This window comes from Arachis ipaensis, chromosome B10, assembly GCF_059453495.1.
Source record: "Arachis ipaensis isolate K30076 ecotype BB chromosome B10, ASM5945349v1, whole genome shotgun sequence".
Classification (NCBI taxonomy): Eukaryota; Viridiplantae; Streptophyta; class Magnoliopsida; order Fabales; family Fabaceae; genus Arachis; species Arachis ipaensis.
The window spans coordinates 11,638,153-11,654,664 of NC_142435.1; the positions used below are offsets into that span (position 1 = coordinate 11,638,153).

General features: G+C 36.0%; 2 protein-coding genes across 2 annotated transcripts; both read right to left on the reverse strand.

Moving 5' to 3' along the window:
- Nucleotides 1-6,408: 6,408 nt before the first annotated feature.
- On the reverse strand, nucleotides 6,409-7,305 carry LOC148579149 (uncharacterized). Its single transcript, XM_088501159.1, has one exon. The coding sequence runs from the start codon at nucleotides 7,303-7,305 to the stop codon at nucleotides 6,409-6,411; it is 897 nt and encodes a 298-aa protein (XP_088357285.1).
- A 4,662-nt stretch (nucleotides 7,306-11,967) lies between these two features.
- Nucleotides 11,968-15,136, reverse strand: LOC107623972 (RNA demethylase ALKBH9B). The gene is made up of 6 exons (XM_016326392.3): nucleotides 14,847-15,136; nucleotides 13,863-14,318; nucleotides 13,669-13,754; nucleotides 12,958-13,268; nucleotides 12,443-12,514; nucleotides 11,968-12,369 (listed from the first exon to the last, which is right to left on the reverse strand). Exons 1-6 carry the CDS (start codon nucleotides 14,962-14,964, stop codon nucleotides 12,081-12,083), a joined length of 1,332 nt encoding a protein of 443 aa, XP_016181878.1. The 5' UTR covers nucleotides 14,965-15,136; the 3' UTR covers nucleotides 11,968-12,080.
- Between the last annotated feature and the right edge of the window lie 1,376 nt (nucleotides 15,137-16,512).

Below are 16,512 nucleotides of genomic sequence, written 5' to 3' on the forward strand. Positions count from 1 at the left end.
TTAGCCGTCTTTATCTGAGTGTCTCGCATTCATAATAAGTGGAAATTTCGCACCCGCTAAACCAATAACAATAAAAGGGAAATTATAATGTACAGATGCTAGATTGTACAGATATAAAGAGATTCCATTGTAATCGTTAGGATAGAGACACGTATAGAAGAAGTTGGAGGCGGCTGACAGAAGTAGTGTCAAACGCTGTTGGAAACTAGAGATGGCTTGCGCGGGAAACGAGCGGCTTTGTGTCTTTGGGTTGGATATTTTCTGTAACAAGAGATAAAATAATTGGGGACAGTGTAGACCCGAAACTCAACTCTCCTGCTAACAATAATTTTCTTTAAATATTTTGAACAACAAAAGAATTGTTTAGCATAGGTGTTGTACCATCTTCTTAGGTAAAATAATTTGACTTATATATGTTTTGTAAATTTATTTAGTGTTATTTTGATTATAAACTTTGAGGTGAATTACATAAGTGTCTTGCTAATATGAGTATTCAGTATTTTAAAATTGAAAACGGTTCAACATAATAAAGAGAAAAAATAACTTTTTTTTACCAATATTATGTTAATTCAGTGAGAGAATTATATAATTGACTAAAATAACTTTTTTTTTATTTTGATCTAAAATATAAAATTTCAATAAAAACTTATCAAAGTTTTATTTATCTTATTAAGAATCATTATCGCTAATAATTAATAAAAGTAACCATATATATAAAAATTATTAAAAAATATTTGAAAAATAAATAAGAGAAAATTCTACTTTTTTTTCTGAGAGATGCTAAAATAATATTATCTTTCTTTTTATTTATAAAATGTACCTTCTCTTCCCTTATAACTTTTAAAAAACATTTTCTTTAATCCATTTTAAATTTTTTGTATTAACTAATATTAACTTTATCCATTTTTTAAGAAAAAATAAATTATTTTTTACAAAAATACCCTTTAGCAAAAATTTTATTTTTTATCATTAAATTTTATTTATCAAAATATCCTTTGATAAATTATTTTTTATTGATTAAATTATATTTTTACCAAAATTTTTAAAATAAATTAATAATTAAATTATTTTTTTCTAAGATATCTTTCAATAATTTTTTAATTATTAAATTATAATTTTACCAAAATTTTTGTTAACAATTATTTTTATATTTTACTATTAATTTTTTCAATATCAATATATATTATTCTAATATTAAATAAAAAAATCTTACCATTGTTAATATGTATAATAATTAATATATATTGATATCGAAAAATAATCTTACCAAGATTTTTTATTTAATATTAAAATAATATATATTGATATTAGAAAACTAATAATAAAATATAAAAATAATTATTAACGAAAATTATTGAGTTAAGAAATTAACTAACTCAATTGATGATGACAAACACTGATCTAATGTGTTAAACACCCAATTAGCTTTTAATTGTTATGATTAATGTTGCAGGCCAAACTTACAACAACAACAGCCCAATGAGATAGAGTAATTGAAACAAAGATAGTTAGTGAGTTCTCTAGCTAACAAAATCCAAAATAATAAAGCAAAGAATTCAACTAGGCCAGATGGAACATATATTCAATCCAAGTCTAAGAAGTCTCCACCAAGCTGAAGTTCTCCAAAGTCAACGTTCACATAATTTGCTTCGGTCAAAATAAGAAAGAAAAGAGAGAGAGAGCGTCGTTCTCCTTGTTCATTTCACCATAGAAGAAAGAAGCAGAAAGGTAAAACTTAAAAGGTAGTGTCTAATCACTCAAATCAAAGCAAGCTAAGCTAAATCAGAGGATAAAGATAATTTATTTTTATTTGCATGTAATTTACTTTACTCCTTATCTAAATCTTTGCAACTCCAATTTGGGATAAATGGAGAAAGTATTCTCTGATAATCACTGCTCTGAATTAAAAGCTAAAATTATTTTTTGGGGACAAAGCACTTGTTCAAGGGTTTAGATTTGGAATTACCATTGAAATATTTCTCTTTGCTAATCTGAGGTCTTCGGTCAAACAAAATGATCAGCTTTAAAATTCCTAATTTGGGGGTTAATTAAAGAAAGTGAAATGACAAGTCTGGAAAACACACAACTCGAAGAGTTGACTCAGAAGAGATCAACACAGCAACTTGGAAAGAGGTAAAAAATGATAGAGTTAAGGAAAAAAATTTAGGTCCTTATATTTTTTCTTTCTTTCAATTGAGTCCTTTTATTACTTTTAATTTTGTAATTAAATCTTTAATAATATAAAAAATGTTAGAGTTAACAGAATATTTGCAAATTTAAGGTATCCAAAATTAAGAATCTAATTAGATCATTGACTACATATTTTTTTAGAGAAATGTTTTGTTAATCTTAACGTTTTTAATATGAGAAAGATCTAATTATAAAATTAAAAGCAACGAAAAGACTCAATTGAAAAGAAAAAAAAATATAGAGACCAAATTGTAAATTTGGTGAAACTATAGAGACCAACAGAATAATTAAACTTTTTTATTTTAAAACTCAGAGTGGTTGGAAATGGATACGATGGCACCATATAGATAAATTGATTTTTATTTTATATGATTATTTGATATGAATAAAGTTTGTCATTGTTTTTGCTTTTATAATTTAGAACACTTATTTTTTGTGTTAGTATCACTAGGTCTACTTATATTTTTTAATTAACAACGACTCTAATCAGTGACAGATCCAAAAAATTTTGACAGTGGGGGCAAAATATATATAACATAATAATAATTTGGGTTTAGCTAATATGTGTCCTAAAGACATACCTAAAGACATATGACAAACTTAGTATTAGTGGAAGATTTTAAATTTTTTTATTTAATACTACAAAATAAATAGATTAAAAACTTAAATTTTTTGTATTTTCAACAAAAAATATTCTCAATTTGTAATCTTAATATGTACCTTTAGGACACAAGATAAATAAATTCTAATAATTTTTATAATAGAAATATTATACTGCATAAAAATCAGCTATAAAATTATTCATTAACCATTATGTATTTGAGTATAAATATAAAAAACCCAAATGCGCTAAGGGGAGATGAATTTTACCCAAATCCACCAAATGAAAATCTGAGACATTAATCCACTAAAGAAGACTTTTATATAATTCGAATCAATAAAACTCGAATTAGATTTACACATAATTCGAATTGATATAGTTCGAATTACTCCCAAGCATTATTTGAACGTAGTTCGAATCAACTAGCATCGAATTATACATGCATGGTTCGATTTATATTAATTCGAATTACTAAGATCACGTGGCTTAGAGGAGTTCGAATAATCTTGATTCGAATTACTCTCATTTGTTAATTCAAAGTAATTCGAATTGAGTTAATTCGAATTATGTATATATAGTGCGAATGGACTTGATTTGAATTACTGTGAGGCATAGCTCTATATATATGAGGTGTATGTGAGTTGCTCTCAATAGAGGAGTCAGATGGCTGGTGAGGATAGTTTTCTAGTGTTGGTTCACCACAGAGGATCGATTAAGAGAAAAACTTGATCCGGTGTGAAGTTCACCGATAAGGATCATCTCTGTATCATCGCGAGGCCTACGACGAGCTATGATGACCTTGTTAGCTCTGTATTGCTGAAACTTGGTCTGGATGGTGTGAAAAGGGTTAAGAAGTTTTTCTATCGCTTTCCAACCACGGTGCTCCAAGATACCGTGAAGTATGACTGTTTCACGATCGGGAGTGATGAGGACTTGCAGGTCATGTTTCATTGTCGCCGGCAGTTTTCCGAGGTGAGGACACCAGAGCTGTTGGCAAAGTTGGTTGATGTGGTTTCCAGTTCGGGGGGTTCGAACCGGAATACGCACGCTGTAGCCACGGTTTCCGGTTCTAGCTCGAGACCTGCCGTTGCTTCTTCCTCTGTCCCTGCGTAAGAGCCACCGATCCAGCCTGTTGCCTCCCCTTCGTTCGCTGTTGATCTCAGCGGCAATGTCGGCGACGAGGTTGGTACAGGGGAACATCTTCCGACCTCAGTACATTGTGCTACACCAGCTGGTGTTGGAGACGGATTGTTTGATGATCCAGAGGGCAATGATGTTGAGCCGGACCTGATCGCCGATGAGAGCGGCGATGATCTCGTAGCGAGTGACCCAAGAGGGGCTGCAGGTGGATCTAGTTCTGGGACACAACAGTACCCATCCCATTTTTCATCATTGGACCTGGATGCCATGAGGCAGGATGGGCTTCCTGGGCAGGCTGCTGGATTTGGCGCTAGAGATGTGGACGGGTCTGCTGGTATAACAGAGTTCCAGGTTAGTCAGCAGTTTCAGGATAAAGATGAGGCCCTGTTGAGTGTGAAGACTTACAGCATCCGCCGAGGAGTACAGTACAAGGTAGTTGAGTCTGACTATCGCCAGTATGTGGGAAAGTGTTCTGAGTTTGGAAATGGGTGCACATGGTTGATTCGGTTGAGTCTCCGACAGCGCAAGGGCATCTGGGAAGTTAAACAGTACAACGGACCGCATACGTGTCTCGCCACCTCTATCTCCAGCGACTATAGGAGTTTGGATTATCATGTGATAGCGACATTAATTATGCCAATGGTGAGGGCTGATGCATCCGTCAACATCAAGGTGCTCCTAAATGCCACCGCCGCATACTTTGGATTCAAGCCGACGTACAGGAGGTCTGGATGGCGAAGCAGAAGGCTGTTGCCGTCATCTATGGTGACTGGGATGAGTCATACAACGAGCTCCCTAGGTGGGTGTTAGGAGTCCAGTTGACCATGTCTGGTTCAGTAGCAGTCCTTCGGACATGCCTTGTTCGAGTTGGGGGCCAGTTGGACGAGTCTCATGCTTATTTTCATAGGCTGTTCTGGACGTTCCCACCCTGTATCGAGGCATTCCGTCATTGCAAGCCATTGGTGAGTATTGACGGCACCCATCTATATGGTAAGTATGGGGGAACGTTGCTTGTCGCAATTGCACAGGACGGGAACTCCAACATACTCCATGTGGCATTTGCACTAGTTGAGGGTGAGAATGCTGATTCGTGGTCCTTCTTTCTCTCTCACCTCCGTCAGCACGTCACACCACAGCTAGGTCTGCTAGTTATTTCGGACAGGCATAACGGCATCAAGGCTGCGCTTGAGGCTCCTGATGGGGGATGGCTACCTCCGGCTGCATACCGAGCATTCTGCATTCGACATGTAGCAGCCAATTTCGCCCTCACCTTCAAGGGAAAAGACGCTCGGAGGCTTCTTGTGAATGCCGCATATGCAAAGACCGAAGTGGAGTTCGATTACTGGTTTGACATTCTGCGCTCTGAGAATCCGGCGATGTGTGACTGGGAGAACAGGATTGAGTATTCGTTGTGGACACAGTATTGTGATGAGGGGCGCAGATTCGTACACATGACGACCAATATCTCTGAGTGTGTGAACTCAATCCTTAAGGGTGTTAGGAACCTCCCTGTGTGCTCGTTGGTGAAGGCCACATACGGCAGGTTGGCTGAACTATTTGTCCGCAAGGGGAGGGAGGCACAGGCCCAACTGGGTACCGGACAACAATTCAGTCAATACTGGTAAAGTGTATCGAGGCCAATCTGAAGACGGCTATGTGCTTCACGGTGACTGTATATGACAGGGATAACTCGGAATACACAGTGGCAGAGACGACTCCGACTGGTTCGTTCTCACTGGGAAGCTATAGGGTCTCACTGGGTTCTCAGACTTGTGATTGTGAGTACTTCCAGGCACTTCATTTCCCATATTCGCACGTATTGGCATGCTGTGCCTACTCACGTGTTACTTGGCAGCCATACGTCCACCCGGTGTATCGACTTAGTTCGGTTTTCAGTGTATATCAGATGGGATTCACTCCTCCCATCCCGGAGGCTTTCTGGCCACCTTATGCGGACCGACCGTTATACCAGACCCGAATATGAGGCGTGTGAGGGAGGGTCATCCGAGGTCCACTCGGATACGGACCAATATGGATGAAGCAGATCCGAACCGGCCCAAGAGATGTGGCCTCTGTAGGCAACTCGGACACACTCGCCAGAGTTGTCCACAGGCCGGAGGACCCAGTCATCCAGTGTGAAATGAATAGTTCTGTCTGGATTTGTGTTCTACTTTGTATTAGTTTGATCATCTGTACTTTTTTTCTAGAAAAAGATGTACTTGGTTTCCTAACTAGTAAATTTTCAGTGTTGAAAAATCCGTCTTGTAGAAGACATGTATGTTAGATGTGTTAGCTATTATGGAAATAAAATACATAAGTCAATACACATGTTTTCACCGTGACTAATACAGAATAATGCAATGTTAAACTAACTTTTGCATGATCTGATGGACTAACAAAATAAAATACAACACCGATAACGAAACGATATAACATACAATAAAGATCAGGAAATAACATATACAACGATACACAAATCATCTAAAGAGGTGCGACCCCGTGCCACAACGGCGTGGAACTCGTGCCCTATGACCTCTCCAGATAAGGGGCTCCTCGTCCTCGATCTCGTCCTCCTCGTCCTCCAGGGGTGGCTGGGCAGGCGCCCTAGACTGGACATGTATGGGTCTGGATGAGGATAGTCCGGCGACTGAATGTGACGCACTAGTACGTGCGGATGCTGGGGTCCCACCCAAGGCGAAATGCTGAACAGGGCCCACGGAGGGAGGCTCATTCAGATCGACATCTAACGCTGTCTGTGTCCCCGACGTCTGTCCCCGTCGACAGGCAGCCTCATCCTCTTGCATGATGGTCGTGATCTCATCTAGGAAATGTGATCCACCAAAATCCGCGTGAATCCCATCACCGGCAAGAAACTCTGAAAACATGGATCCCGGAATCACCCATGGCGTAGTCTCCTGATGTGCCTGGTCATCAGCTGGAACACCAATGAAGTAATCTCCGAGAGGCCCCTTTCCAAGCCCGTTGTCAACATGACTCGATGGATCTCCCACATCGGATCCATACCACTCTCCACCAAGTCCGCCATGAGCGGGCCTAACACCCCCCACTGCAGCCCCTCCTCCATCGGCATGATCAACACGATCAGGCATATCCTGCCTAGGAGCAGCCCCCCTCCTCTTGCCTCCACGCCCTCGTCGTCGACCACCGCCCCTCCCGGCCTCGTCACCCTCCTCCATAGCCTGGTCCAGCCATCTCCACTCACGCTGGCTACGACGTGTCCCGACTCGTGCTCTCCTCTCAACCCGACGCCTGTCAGAAACGTCGTCAACTCGGTCCATATCTGGAACTCGGCCGGCACCCCTCTGCGTCGCCTCAACCGGAATAGGAATACCTCTCGGATCCCCCAGGTACATCTCAGGTGACAAGAACCTCTTTCCATGCTGATGCCACCAGGTCAAGAACTCATGTGAAGGTCCCGGGTCAGCAACAACGTCGAATCGTAACATGTGGTCCGCACGTTTCTCCCAGTGAAGGTGCCAATGCTGTAAATAGGACAGGAACCAACGGTCACCACCTCTCCCGTCCTTCGACATCAAGAAGTCGATGTTCAGGGCGGGATGCGGGGGAGGCTGTACGCCACCGAACTGCGGTAACACTCTATCAACCTGATGCCACTCAACCACCGCAAAATATATCAGGGACGTCACACACCACCATAACATCGTATGCCGAGGCTCCAAGACCTCCGGATGGACAACCTAGAGGATGTCGGGTGTGCTATAGGGCATCCATATAAACTGAAAAAAGCAAGTCAAATCCATTTGACGAATTCGTTAAACCATATAAACTGAAAGAAGCATTAACTATACATACGAGAATAGCTTACTTACATCCCGAGCCTGTAACAAGTCGATCCTAAGTCGAGCCATCTGCACCCGAGGTCCCTTCTCGCTAATCCCAGGATTGTAACCTGACCACCTGCATAGAAAATTAAACACGGTACTGCATTAGTGAATGATTCTAAAAGGCATAAAATTGCATGAGTAATTGACAATAAATCAAATAAAGATAAATAGTACAATACGATAGTCGTACCTCGAGGCAAGGGGCCAGCTAAACGCATCATACCCAGCAGGCCTAAAACCAGGAAAACGCCAAAAGATCCAAGACTGAAGTAACTGTAACGGCCCAGCTAACTTCACTACATGTCTGTTGGCCACTCGGCACATGCACCAGTACAACCATGCTAGTGCCGCCGACCCTCAGCTATAGCCACCCATCCCCTCAAGCCTAGCCACAAACGGTAACCATCTGATGTGAATACGATTGCCGGACTTGTCAACAAACAGCTGGGTACCCAACAACATCATGATATAGGCACGGGCATAGCGCCTGACCGTCTCCTCATCTGCCCCCTCGGGGCACTCTGCGAAAGTCTCCTGGAACCAGGTACAGTTCACTGCGAACTTTTGTATTTGGTTCGCGGGAGGTAAGACACCAAGCAACTCATGGAACCACTGCCAAGCTGGCCTGCCACCCTCTATGTATACGTGGAAGTCTGTCAGGCAATCACTGACGTAATGTCCGTCCACTGGCAACCCCAACTGGTACGCGACATCCTGAAGTGTGATGGTGCACTCGCCGAACGGTATGTGAAACGTGTGCGTCTCCGGACGCCACTGCTCCACGAATGCACTGACAAGGGGCTCGTCCAATCGGAACCATCTGTCGTTCAGTCTCGCAAGATGGTATAGTCCTGCCATCTGCAAGTACGGGACGTACCTCTCATCAAGTCGCATCCCCTGCTGCCGCCGCATGCTCGATATGCAACGCCGGGGCTGCGCATTACATGAACCGCATAATTAGAACGATTCACAATACCACTAACGGATAAAATTCACGACGTAACCAAGTAACCAAAAAAAAAATGCAATTGGAGATATATTAGTCCACTACGAAAATTGCAAACAAAACCCGCAAACATAGACTGCATCTAAATTCCACATGCAAAAGTAAAAATTCTATTGAACCGCTAGCAAAACCGCAAGCAAAACCGCACACTCAAACCGAATCCAAAATATTAGAAAAATAAACCACATGCAAATCCACTTAATAAAACTACGGGCAAAACCACACATTAAACCACTCATAAAACCACGGGCAAATTAACTAACAAAAACCACGGGCAAATCCACTTACATAAACCGCATGCACTACAACTAACCAAAACCACTGACATAAACCGCCAATAAAACTGCATTTAAAACTGCTATCATAAACCACATGAAATACCGATTTACAATACCACTAACATATACAAATATAATAAACCACCATCATAAACCACTTACCTCGTCGTTGATCACCCCGGCTATATGAGCAACTCCATCCAGTCGATACAGCCTTCCCGGATCGTCCCCCATCGCCTAAGTATGCCGCTACAGACTTTCTCGGGCCAGTTTTGGGTCGCTTTCTCTGGAATTTTGTGGGGTATGAGAATGGAAAACTGATTCGAATGAACTAGGTTCGAACTCCTTATATAGGGCATTCACTTGTAATTCGAATCAACAAAGTTCGAATTACCTTTTGTGCCGAAATGTGAGTAATTCGAATCAATACGTTTCGAATTACAACTTGATGCGATCTGTACGTAATTCGAATCAATTCGATTCGAACTTCTTGATACAAACATCTTCCTACTAATTCGAATTAATATAAATCGAACCATGCATGTATAATTCGATGCTAGTTAATTCGAACTACGTTCGAATAATGCTTGGGAGTAATTCGAACTATATCAATTCGAATTATGTGTAAATCTAATTCGAATTTTATTGATTCGAATTATATAAAAGTCTTCTTTGGTGGATTGATGTCTCAGATTTTCATTCGGCGGATTTGGGTAAAATTCATCTCCCCTTGGCGCATTTGGGGTTTTTTACCCTAATTATTGTTTAATTTATTTTCAATATGGATTTTGTATTTCAATATATATTCTATACGAGTAATTACTTTTTATGTACATATAGCATAATTATTGTTATAATTATATTTTATTATTGTAAAATATGATTAGTCTTCAAAATATATAATTTACAAATTAATACACTAAAATAATAATTTAAATAATAATATATAATTTATAAGTCTATTTTTAAGGTTTCATATTTTTAAAAAAATTGAGTATTTTTTTTAAGTAATACAATCGAAATGTCTCTTTTTTATATATATAATATATCACTAAATAATTATTTAGAAATTCACTTCTCATACCATTAAAAATCAACTCTCAGTAATATTCATATTTGAAAATATTTTTTCAATTAATATAGTTGCTACAGAAAAAACTAAAACTAATTTAAAAAAAAAAGATAAATAATATCTTTTGAGTTTATTTTTAAGAAAAAATACTAATCTTATTTAAATTGAGAATTAATCATTCTAATAAACACCTAATATGAAATTCTTAAACTGACTATTAAATACCAAAAAATTGAATAAAAAAATTATTGTAGGGTCAAATTTAATAATTTAATAAAGATAAATAAATATTATTATTATTATATACTACTCAAAAATTTTTTAAATGGCTTTTAAAAATAAAAATTAATTATCTACTTTTATATAAAAATTTTATTTTAAAAGTTTCATAAAATTTGAATATGAACAACTAATATAATTTAAATAAAACTTAAACCTAGCTTAGAAATATTAGAGCATTATAAATTAAAGAAATGTAAACTTCTTTTTATAAATATTTTTTAATAAATTTTTTATTTTTAGTATTCTGAAAGGTTGTAAATCTATTGAAATAAAAAGAGAATTTTTTTTTAACATTTAAAAAAAAAGATTAAATACATGTTGCTGTAAAAGGTAAACTTTAAAGTGGATATGTACGCTTAGAGGCACATAATAAAAAATGTCCCATTTTCGTAAAATTAAAAAAAATCTACAATAAACTCATCCAAACAGCGGCCACATCTCCATGCTATATCAACGGAGATAGGGATGGCAAAAATCCCCAGCGGGGCGGGTATCCGCGGGGATTTACCCGTCACGGGGCGGATATGGGGACGATTTTGTACCCGCGGGGATGGGGGACGGGGCCCCGTATATTAAACGGGGCGGGGGCGGGGATAGAGGTCCCCGCCCCGTGGAGACCCGTTTAAACCCCGTTTATGTAAAAAGACTAGAATACCCCATTTGTGTGTATTGTGATTTTGTTAAGTATAATTTATATGATTATAATTAAGCATTTGTTATCATCTTCATTATCTTTGTTTGCTTTTTCTGTTATAATTATTATGATTTGGTTAAGCATTTGTTATAATTATTTTGAAATTTTTATTATTTTACTTTGATTTTGAATTTTTGGTTAAGTATTTGAGTGCTATACATGTAATTCATAATATTAAAGTAGATATTGATGTAAGTAAAATACTAAATTATATACAATACACTATTTTTTTAATTTTTTTCTAATTTTTTTTCAATTTTTATTATTTTTTATAAAAATCCGCGGATATCCACGGAGACCCGGATCCCCGGCGGATACGGGGCCCCCGTTACCCGTCGCGGGGACGGGGCGGGGATGGGGACGGATAATGGAGGCGGGGGCGGGGGGCAGGGGGCATGTCCCCGCCCCCATGGGGACCCGTTGCCATCCCTAAACGGAGACCAATAACATTAACCGGCTAGCCAAGCTGAAAGGACTAGTGTCTCTTAGCGTATCATGCTTTTTCAAGAGTAGATAGGTATACACGTGTTGCATTGCTGTTATCTGAAGAGAAATATCTGTAAATCTAAAGATTTACATCTTTACTGTAGAACGACCCACAATAAAAACCATAAGTAATTTGAAGTTTATTCCAACTTTCTTTTTTCGGTTTGATAAAGTGAAAAGCTAATAGTGCCTGAATAAGGCACATGCAAGAGCCATAAATATCTTATTCGTACCATACAACATTGATTGACATATATATATATATATAAGGCAATAATGTTATTCGTACACCAAAATCAATCACTAAAATCAGTCACCAACATATTTGTGTATAAATACATATGTAGTTTAATTTATTTTCAATATATATTTTATACTAGTGACTGACTTTAGTGACTGATTTTGGTATACACATAGCATAGTCGATATTTACAATACAGAAAAATGAAACAGGTCCACTGAAACTCATTGCATGTGTCCAAATTTGTTGACCTTAAATTTCCCAAAGCTATGCCTACCAATACCATTGAGGGGAGGAACTTCACCTTCCACATTAAACATTTTTTTTCTGTTCTTGGAAAATGTCTCATATTCAGATTCAGATTCAGCACTTTGAGCCTTCTGTTGTTGGATTTCTATAACGGGTTTCTTAGGAGATGAAATGAAACGTGGCTTGATACCCTCTAGCTCTGGATCCGGTAAAAATTTGTATGGTACCTTCTTTGGATCCATCTTTCTAAAGGTAATGGAAATTCTGCAAAATTCATTCAAATATTTAAGAACTAATACACCGGAAAAAGAATAGAAAAGGACATTAAATTTTAGACCTTTTAGACTTGACAGATGGAATACAATGCTTAGCAATATTAGCTCCATTGCCATTAATGACAAACACTGACCTGCATGATTAAAATGACAAATAAAATTGGCAATGAACATGATCAAAAGAACCACATTAAACTTTACCTACCATAGTATAACACTAATCCATATAGAAACAGGAGTCATGGTCTTTTTATTAGAGTAAACAGTCGTACATTTTGGTCCCCCACAATCTTTATTGGTTAGAAGTGTTCGAGAAGTACTCTTATTAGACAAATTAGTCACTTTATTGCTTTCAATCAAATTTTTAACATATATATTAGACAAATAACAATTTGGTTCCAAAAATATCATTATAAGACAAATTAATTAATTTTAAATTGTCAGAAACCAGTTTTTGGAACTTTGAATAAAAATTTATCAGAAAACAAAGTATCTATTATTTCTTAGAATTAATACAAAGGTTTACTCTTTTTATTCCTATTCGTGAGAATAGAAGAATACAAAAACACAATCTTACCCGACGGGCAAAGGAATGGAAGCCGGTCCGGAAAACTCTCCGGGACTAAGTGCCTGCAAATTTTTTCCAAAGAGTATGTCACACTGATTCAAGAATGACACGGTATAAAATGGCCTCAGAAAATCGTGGTGATCGATATGAGGTGGAATGCAGTCCCCTTCATCATAGATGTTCACAATGCAACTATCAGGAATGCAGGTGGAAGGAACAATGTTCCACCTAACCATTCTCTTTATCATTTGCTTGAACAAAGATGGTAAAGGATCAACTTCTTCATCTTTGACAATTCCCGGAGAATTTCCTTTTTTATCCTGTAAAATTTTGTTAAGAAATAACTAACACATCATGCAACTGAGACTATATATTAATAATAGTATTATAAGTTACTATATGTAATTATTGTTAATTAGGCACTCTTTAAGTACTCTTTTAAGTACTCTAATTTATATAACTTGTTAGAATAAGTTTATTAGGGTTTAGGTGTTTGATGCTGTATGTAGTGAGTAAAGGTGTATATATAAATGATGGTAATAATAAAAGTATGTGATTTCATACCTTAACTATTTCTCTTTTCTTCTTTCAGAATTTTTTTCATATGATGTTTGCTCCACTTTTTCACTACTCACTTTGAATAGAATTTTCTTACATCATACAGGAAAGTACATTACATTACATTCATTATAGATTGTAACATATAATAAAATAGAATACCTCTGCATAATTGTAACAGCAACCAAATTGAATTGTGACGCGCCCTTTACCTCGCATCCACTTTTTAGGCTTTGAATATGTGCGTTCTGTAAACAAAATAGGCCAAATAATTTAGTTGTAACAATTTTATAAGATGAAGCAGGATTTTAAGGAATAAAATGAAGCAGATTAGAAACATATATATCTATATATACCTTTAAGCTTCCCTTGCATTCCCCTCCATTGTAATCTGTATATACACTCAACAATTTTCCTCTGCTCCATAGGATTGAAAACCTGAGTATGAAGTTCAAGTCCTTGGAGCACATTAATCGATTTCCCATCTACCCTTTCAATGAGGCTAAAGTCCTTCTTACATTGAACTTGGGAATACCTTATACACTCTTTTTGTTTATCCAATTCTTCATTTCCAAATTTAGAATCCCCACCAATCCCGTCGTTTATCCACAACTCGAAATCAGATTGTTTGCTACCCAAGGATTCAGGTGAAGAAGAATCAAAATGGTGTCCATTACTCGAACTATCCTTCTGCTTTCGGTTCCTTTTACTATAAGATTCTGAGTTTGAAGAACTTCCATTCACATGGTTGTCTCTTATATCTCTAGAAGACTCCAAGCCTTCATCAAGGTATAGCGTCCCATTCAACTTTCCTGCATTTAATTTTGGTAAGCATTGCTTAAATTAATCACCAAACACAACCAATATTTTCGGATAATCATTTGTGTATTACTGTGAATATATTTTTAACAAACTATGAGAACAATCAAATATCTCGTGTGATAATAACCAATCTCGTTTACAAGAACAAAAAGTGTGTACTAAATCATTAGGAATGCAGAAAAAAAAACTGAATTAATTATCCTTTAATACATTTTTAAAAATTTTAGAATTTCAACTACATGCAGACAAAAGAATATATATATATATATATATATATATATATATATATATATATATATATATATATATATATATATATTAAAATTTAAAAAATGTTCAGGCCGGTGATAAGAGAGAGAAAGACAAAAAAAAAAAAAAGCATAATTAAAAAAAGTAATTAGCTGATTTATCTGACTTGTGAGTGTGAATGTTAGAAAAAAATTATGTAGTAGTTGCTTACTAGTTAGCATAAGATAGAAAGATAGAAAAGAGTCACAAAAAGAAAAAGTTCTAGATACTTTTGTTACGAAGGAGTGTAAGGCGGTGATGCAAAAGATGGTGGCAGTGATGGCAGAAACCGTCAGAGAGAAGGTTGAGTATTTCATGGTCGGAGGACGAGCTCAACAGCTTCTCCATTTGCAACAGTCTTGAGAGAGAAAGAGAGAGAGAAAGTGAAGTTGACTGAGTGAGGAAGGTGAAGGGCGGGTGCCAAGTAAAGTCTACGCAGAGAGAAATAAGGTAGCGCACACTTACAACTTACAACTCACAAACACTTTAAGCTGCTAGGTTTGCTCCCGATTTATTCATTCTAGGGTAACATCTAAATTGGCCTTAAATTCGAATTACACTTTTTTATCGATTCGAATTGGTCTAATAAATGTACTTATATTTATTACATTTTAATAATATATAAAAATTTAACAACTTTTTAAGTACTCTTTTTATAAAATATTTAAAAACAAATTTATTAACTGAAATATTTAACAACTTTTTATAATCTTTTAATAATATTTATTAAATACTTTTTTTAAAATATTTAAAGTATATAAAAATATATTTTTATTATAAAAAAATATTTAAAAAATTATTAAATTTTTATATGTTATTAAAATTTAATAAATATGAGTATATTTTAGAAAGACATTGTTCCCATTTAAAATGTTTTAAGAGAAAGCCATAAAGAAAGGGAAGAGTGTTTAGCTTTTTTCTGAGGGTATGTATAATTGGAAACAACTCATTCGAACTATTCTAAGATTACATATATGCATAATTTGAATTGGCCAAATTTAAATTGAAAAAGTATGAAAAGCCAATAGAATATTTGTACAGTATATACAATAGGGTTTAGAGAGTAATAGAGATATAACCATTAGTATTACTTTTTCTCTTCAGTTGAAACTCTTGGGATGAGTAGTATCATGACATGGTATTAGAGCACCAGATCCGAAAAATCAAGAGTTCAATCTTTAGTGAACCCCAAAATCACTTGGTGATTCAAGTAACATTTTTTACTTTGGTAGAATTGTATAATTTTATCCTCCATTTGGTTTAATTTCGTATTTTACCCTAAATTAGATATAATCTTATTTAGTTCTTAAAATTTAGAGTGTTTTATTTGAATTTAAAAAATTTTATTTAACTTTAATATAGAAATTAAAGTTAAATAATTAACGAAATATCTTATATGACAACAATATAAAAACAAGATCGATAATATATAGAATAAGTATAAATTCTAGAGACACAAAATCAACCGTAAATGCATCAATACATTTATTTATCATTTTTCTTATAATTTAAATAAAATATTTTTTATAAAACTAAAGAAAATGATAAATAAATACATTAATGCATTCACGGCTAATTTTGTGTCTCTAGAGCTTGTATTTTTTTTCCAAAGATAATAGGTTATATTTTATTAATTATTAAAAAATAAAATACAAAGATGTCCAAAAGCAGGACAGCATAATAAAAGGTGGGGATTTCCCAAAAATACTACACTGAAGGTATTCATCCGACGGTGCGTGGTCGAAAAACGAAGAAAAATCTTAAAGAAGAAAGAATGATAAATCCAATTGCATGCAACTAAGAGCTTGTCTCATGGAGATGACGACTTAAACTGGGAGTTCTTTGGATTTCACGGAGCAACTTGACAAAGCTTGCTAGAATGGCAGACGGCATAGA